Below are 7,012 nucleotides of genomic sequence, written 5' to 3'. Positions count from 1 at the left end.
TAACTCTTTAATGATTTTAAAAGCATACAGTATATATTATATTATTTTCATTTAACATTCAGAACGTACACCATTTGTAAAATATATATCGTTGTTTCCAAACTGGATAACGAGGGCTACTATGTTTCTCATGATTACATATTATCCTTTCGTCGGAACCAATAGTGAAACCGTCCATTGCAACGGAGAACTTTGCGTTACGCCAACATCCGGTGTGTAATTTTGTCCAACATGGCAAGTGGTAAGATTAACAAGAAAAAGCAGCAAGAGTCTGATAAATATTCTGTGTTGTTACCGACGTATAACGAACGGGAAAATTTACCCTTAATTGTGTGGTTGCTGGTCAAGTATTTTGGCAAAAGGTGATTTCTACGTTATGGACGTTTAACCAGCCAGCTAGTTTAGCCATCTAGATGAGCTATCTGTATTCCCTAGTTAACGACGAGCTGTCACCAATATTTAATGATAGTAAAGTTGTACTTGGGTAGTTACTGTACACTACAGGCTTTGTGGCTAGCTAGACCACCAACGTGTAACGTGGCTCTCCTTGTATCATATGCAGTGGGCATAACTACGAGATTATTGTCATTGACGATGGAAGTCCAGATGGTACGATGCAGATCGCGGAGCAGTTACAGAAAATTTACGGAGATGATAAGATTGTAAGTTCACATATATTAGTGTGTCCTACACTAGTGTGTTCACATATATTAGTGTGTTCTACACTAGTGTGTTCACATATATTAGTGTGTTCTACACTAGTGTGTTCACATATATTAGTGTGTTCTACACTAGTGTGTTCACATATATTAGTGTGTTCTACACTAGTGTGTTCACATATATTAGTGTGTTCTACACTAGTGTGTTCACATATATTAGTGTGTTCTACACTAGTGTGTTCACATATATTAGTGTGTTCTACACTAGTGTGTTCACATATATTAGTGTGTTCTACACTAGTGTGTTCACATATATTAGTGTGTTCTACACTAGTGTGTTCACATATATTAGTGTGTTAGATGATAAGATTGTAAGTTCACATATATTAGTGTGTTCTACACTAGTGTGTTCACATATATTAGTGTGTTAGATGATAAGATTGTAAGTTCACATATATTAGTGTGTTCTACACTAGTGTGTTCACATATATTAGTGTGTTAGATGATAAGATTGTAAGTTCACATATATTAGTGTGTTCTACACTAGTGTGTTCACATATATTAGTGTGTTAGATGATAAGATTGTAAGTTCACATATATTAGTGTGTTCTACACTAGTACCGCCGGTAATAAGCTTTGAAATACCCAACACGTCTTGGTAAAACAAAATCTTTGAGACATAGCTGACGCTTCACTCTTTATCAGGTCCTGAGACCCAGACCAAAGAAGTTAGGATTAGGTGAGTAAGCGACTACGGAGGAGCATTGAGAGAACTGAAGTACTGAAATCATCAACAGTTACACATTGTTGTACTTGGGGTAAGAATGCTATTATGGGTTTTTAAATTACTTTTCAGGTACGGCTTACGTTCATGGCATTAAACATGCTACTGGGAACTTCATTATCATTATGGATGCTGATCTTTCTCATCATGTAAGCACTAAAGTATTTCACTTTATGCTGTCTGGGTCACTTGCAAGGAGTTGCATATGTCAGTTTTAAGAGTTAGGACTTCTGATAGGAAAGTCATTTGAAATCAGTATTCAATCTATTATGATAAAGTTTCAGTTTATGCACTTATAGTTTATTTATGAGTTGTGTGTTTTTTCCTTTTCATTTACAGCCAAAGTTTATTCCCCAATTTATTGAGTAAGTCCTTGCTTGGTTCTGTTAGTGAATTAATTTAGGCATAAGTAAAGATGCCTTATATGAGTCACCGATAGATTTTTGTTTCGATTTGTAGGAAACAGAAAGAAGGTGCATATGACGTGGTGTCTGGAACGCGATACAGAGGAGATGGAGGTGTGTATGGATGGGACCTGCGCCGAAAACTCATTAGGTGACTAGACTGCTTGACTCCCACAGAGCACTGTCAGATTTCTCATTTAAGTCTGTATGTTATGAAGTGTGTCATAAGTAAAGCATGTCATCCTTAATCTTGGGAGCGTTTGAGTAGTCATATTCTCCTTTGAAATAAGTGATTTTTTTGTGCTTGAGTCCCACTTTTTTAGAAAAGTAAGACGGAACAATATTTTGCATTGATTAAGTGCTTCCTGTTGTTTGTTTATACCTAAGACTGTGAATGTGAAGTTGTGGTTTTAGTAAAACATTTCCAGAGTCAGTATGCCTATTGAAAAGGTAAGGCTATACATGATTAGGAAATGTGGCAAACCATTTTGTATCTATTTACAATAAATAGTTAATGAAAACTAGTATGGTTATTAAAAGTTATTATGGCCTTACCTTTTCAAGCTAATTCCAGATGCCTAAAGCTTGTTGGTTTACTGCATACTGACTTTGATATTTAGGTCATGGGTTAAAGTTCTCCGTCACTACGACGGATTTCCGTCATTTGATTTTTTTGGGGAAAAAATCCGTCAAATCATAATAAACCACACGCGCGTGCGTGCTATCTTTTGTGGCCGAAATATGATTCTCACTGGCGCTCATCAGCGCTGGATGGATGACGGCGGTGTCATTTGATTGACTTGCGGGTCATTCCGCCTTCAGATTTACAGACATTATGTAGAAAAGTGACCTCCCTCCTCCTACTGACGTGACCGTAGCGCGCGACTCTGTACACCTCGTGCAAACTTGCGCGAACGGCGGAGGCTAGTTGACGCGTCACATTCTTTTTGCAGTCTTGTCCGAAACGATATGTGGTAGTATAAAGAAACACCGCTCAAAAACAGGAGAATTTTAATGTTGCTATGTGTTCCAGGTTTGAAAAGTGCTGGAATTTAGGCTAAAGTACTTTAAAATGTTGAAATTGTAACTACTTCGTTTCACAACAAATATCTGTCTGACTGAACAGTTTTCTTGCATTACGTTAACAAATACGAGCCTCTTGTAATTCCAGGAAACATGAGAGAACGTGAAGACATTAAGATTGGGTGTTTTGAAAATAAACAACCATTAAAAAATGTGATAAAAAGCGAATTATTTCGAATCATTTCGAGTATATGTATAAATATTTAACTTAATTAAATGTAACATTGAAAACGTGTTGAAATGGACCTTGAAAGTGACGTGCAAGTGCTTTAATTCCACCTTATAAAGGTGTATGAACCCTGCAAACATGACTTTGTTCATTGTGCTGAGGCGCGGCGCGTGCGAAGTTACAAAATTCGAGAGGTGCACGACCTTGCGAATCACCAGCACGCGAGGCTCTCGCGCACGGGTGGAGCCAGCGCGATTACGTCATTTTCGGCGCCCGCGCCGCCCGCACGCGCCGCGTCAAATATAATGGCTTAAACCAGGCTTAACATGGATGGTTTTGTTCTGTTTGTATTTAAAAGCTCTATCCAGTGTAATTTTTTTGTAACATACCTACTTAAAGCAGGTAATCTTACGGCTTATGTTTTTGTGAATAGTGAATTTGATAAAAACAAGAGAGCTTCATACCTTTTAAAACTCACCAGGATTCACTAAATTTGACTTGATCTTTAAATAGTTTTCTGAAGAGGACCCCCAGATTTATGTACATTTATTGCTCAGGTGTTGCATTTTGTCGCTTCATAGATTCTCTCTTCTCTCCTTACACAGGCTGTTTAGATAAATATACTTTATAAATGTGTTTATTGTGTAGAATTAGGCAAAAGAGGTCGTGTCCCAACTACACCACATTTTCAGTAATTGCTAGCATTGTCTTTTGCCAGGAAAAATTTTCAGTCAAATGAAAATTTCTTGCTTTAACCCATGATTTAGGTAGATTCAAAAACATTGTTGATCTGTTCAGCAAATTTCCCTTTGGATTCAGGTTATGGAATTGTTTCTCCATTATGAAACAAGGGTTGATAATGCAGTTCAGTTGGCAGGCTGTCTCTGGTAACTTTTTAAGAACAATGACCACAAGCTCAAACAAACGGGATACAATTTTCTTGTGGCCTTTGATAAAACTTGTGAAGCCATACAGCTTCATTTCTCCCTGTATGACCAACTTCTCAGAGTGGTGCAGTTCATTTTGTTTACAACACAAACAGAAGAAGAGGAGCAGGAGTAGATTGAGATGTTCTGAGAGATGTACAGAGATACTGGATCTGAGGTCATCAAGGTTACATCTCATCAAATCCTGATTGACAAACAACATTAGCTATGCAAGGCAGCAACACCTAAGAGATAACGGCAAAATGAAAAGGCTTACCTTACCTATACCTTACCCTCATGTTCATCTTTTGATCTTGTATTTGTAGTTTTATTTAACTTTGAGTTGCATCAATTGCTGTGTAATGATCCTGATATTATAATATTTTGTTTAATATATGCTAATCTTTTAGCCTTATCTCAATCCTTTCCTTCTTCCTAGCCGAGGGGCCAATTTCATCACGCAGGTGCTGTTGAGGCCAGGTGCATCAGATCTCACTGGGAGCTTTAGGTACGTGCACTTCTTCAGAGCACTATTCTGATTTGGAGACCCACTCCTGAATTGCCCACCATCTTGACGTGTTTGTGTCTCTGTGTGCTTTATTCATGATAGATGAATCATCACTTGATATTTCTGCTATCATAAATATCGATTCCTCCATGAACAACAACTGTAGATTGTTGCTTACAGTTGGTCTTTTTTTTCAGGCTCTATAAAAAGGATGTGCTGGAGTCCCTGGTGGAGCATTGTGTGTCTAAAGGCTATGTTTTCCAGATGGAGATGATTGTCCGTGCTAGACAATTGGGCTACACTATTGGAGAGGTCTGCCCAGTAGACTTGTTTGTTGTTTGTTTTGTTTTTTTTTGCTGTTGTTGTTTTCTTTTTGTTCCCCTTGATTTCATATTGAACCTTGTCATTGCACACCACCCTCAGCATTTGACTGCATTTCTATTGCAATATTATTAGAGATTATTCTATTGATTATATCAGGTAATCTACCTGAATTCTGTTAATTCGTGTATCCCTTTTACTGTTATTTGTTAGTCCCTGCTTCACTGCCCTGATCTTCTGTATTCTGGCTATTGTTATCTAGATGCTAATCTACTTTGAAGCCTGAATAATGCTTTGTTACTTTCTGCCACAGGTTCCAATCTCCTTTGTGGACCGTGTTTATGGGGAGTCCAAACTGGGAGGAAATGAAATAGTCTCCTTCCTTAAAGGGCTACTCACTCTTTTTGCCACAACATGACCCCAACATGGCTGGTTGTGCTGTCCTGTCATGTGACGTGATCATACATGTAGGTGACTGGAGCCTTCAGACAAGCTCCGGTCACCTGATGCACTCTTGACTGATGGATCTTGTCTAATTAAAAGAAAGAGTTGTTTAAAAGTTGTAACTTTTGTGACACTTATTTAGATGTAATGTTCTGTGGGATTTTGAGACAGTTTGTTATTATTTTGTTCCATCAATCAAAAAGAATGCTGTTACAGTGCTTAATTTTAGGACAGGGGTAGGATGCTGGTAATTTGGTAATTTGGAATGCTGAGGGGCAGCCTCAAGGCACATTCTCTTCTGATCATATCATCTGGCCTTTATTAAAAACTTGCAGGTTCTTCACAGCTGTGCTTGTGCTGTGTAATGATATTGTTTAATTGCTATGTATTGACCTTAAAAGGACATGGTCAGAACATAATGTGAGAATGTAATTTGGACCAAATCTACAAGAATCATATATAAAATGTCATAAAATCATTAAATAAAGAGGATAAATTCTTGGCTGAATGGACATGCACATTCACGTGGTTAAATCTTATGAATAGATATATGTAGAACTAGGTGAACAATTAAAATGAATGCTATATTTTTAAATTTTTTGGAGTAAGCAAACTTGGTATGGGTTTTATGGCTGATGTTTATTCATTACAGTAAATTGTTGGTAAATAAACTAAATTAAAAAAATGTATGCTTCTTTGTCTCTGAAGTCTGTCTATACCACATTTATTTATCTTAACATGTTTCTATACTTAAATTTCAAGTTAATTTAAAAACTCAATATTACGTAAATATTTTTCCACAAGAAATTTCTGCGTATTAGTAAAACATTCTACTGTGGTGCTAACTCACACAGAACATACCCACTATGTCCATATGGTCAAATGAATGCAGGTGTCGGAGAATTGAAGCCTGCAGGGGTAGGTCAATAGATTACCAAGATGCCATAAAAACACAGGATGCATCCTGTGGCTTAAGAGTCAGAGTTCTAATTACAATGTACAAATGTGTCATAAGGGGTTTATTACAATTTTAAGCAAAACCTCTGCAGGCACCCAATGGCAGAGATGAATATAACCCCTTATTATGGCAGAGGCTTCAGGATCTTGGTTGAGTTGCATCCTCAACATGAAGTTTCAATAATTTTGCCCCTAGTTTTTTTATATAGATTGAGAGATCCTAAATGAATAACAGTAATACTAATTAATTGTATTACCATGTATTATTTGTATTTATTAATTATTTAGAGTATAACTATCTACAGACATCATTAGGGTGCGAGTTAAGGGATGCTTCCAGCACTCACATGTCGGATATCCTAGCGCTTCATTTACAGAAGTAGTCCCGGTGAGTTGCGCACAAAAGCTGTACAGCGCCACCACCTGAACTGATAGTACTCCACGCTGGGTAAGTACTGAGGCACTGTATACATCCGACTCTCTGCGGGGGTAGATACCAGATGCAGAATTGACGCATACGACTTTGTCCAATCACATTTCAGGAGATGGCGCCCCCTATTGCTATTTTGCGTGTTACTGCATATGGGGGTTGTTTACACCAATTCCTAGAACACTGTAGAAAATATTACGCGCGAATATAACCAGCTTTTTTGAGCCCCTGTAAATTCCAGGTAGGCTAAAGAGGGCACTCTTGAACAGGTAGATGTGTGTGTGATAATTAAACGAGTCCTCTCACAACCAGTGTCCCGACTCAACA

At 37.7% G+C, this 7,012-nt stretch overlaps 1 protein-coding gene across 1 annotated transcript; it reads left to right on the top strand.

Annotated features, from left to right (window-relative positions):
* The first annotated feature begins 186 nt into the window (after nucleotides 1-186).
* On the top strand, nucleotides 187-5,969 carry dpm1 (dolichyl-phosphate mannosyltransferase subunit 1, catalytic). Its single transcript, XM_076984621.1, has 9 exons — nucleotides 187-362; nucleotides 563-662; nucleotides 1,365-1,398; nucleotides 1,516-1,592; nucleotides 1,783-1,808; nucleotides 1,903-1,998; nucleotides 4,465-4,533; nucleotides 4,731-4,845; nucleotides 5,168-5,969. Exons 1-9 carry the CDS (start codon nucleotides 232-234, stop codon nucleotides 5,270-5,272), a joined length of 753 nt encoding a protein of 250 aa, XP_076840736.1. The 5' UTR covers nucleotides 187-231; the 3' UTR covers nucleotides 5,273-5,969.
* Nucleotides 5,970-7,012: the final 1,043 nt, after the last annotated feature.

The sequence above is a fragment of the Brachyhypopomus gauderio genome, chromosome 21 (assembly GCF_052324685.1).
Source record: "Brachyhypopomus gauderio isolate BG-103 chromosome 21, BGAUD_0.2, whole genome shotgun sequence".
NCBI lineage: Eukaryota > Metazoa > Chordata > Actinopteri > Gymnotiformes > Hypopomidae > Brachyhypopomus > Brachyhypopomus gauderio.
The sequence above is the reverse complement of the archived record's forward strand: the minus strand, read 5'-3'. Positions and strand labels throughout refer to the sequence as shown.

Bases quoted from the DNA above. Each gene is read 5' to 3' on its own strand.
- dpm1 (XM_076984621.1), top strand. From the start codon at position 232: ATGGCAAGTGGTAAGATTAACAAGAAAAAGCAGCAAGAGTCTGATAAA. The intron at 1,399-1,515 runs GTGAGTAAGCGA...ATTACTTTTCAG, and splicing joins ACCAAAGAAGTTAGGATTAG to GTACGGCTTACGTTCATGGC. The intron at 4,534-4,730 runs GTACGTGCACTT...CTTTTTTTTCAG, and splicing joins GATCTCACTGGGAGCTTTAG to GCTCTATAAAAAGGATGTGC.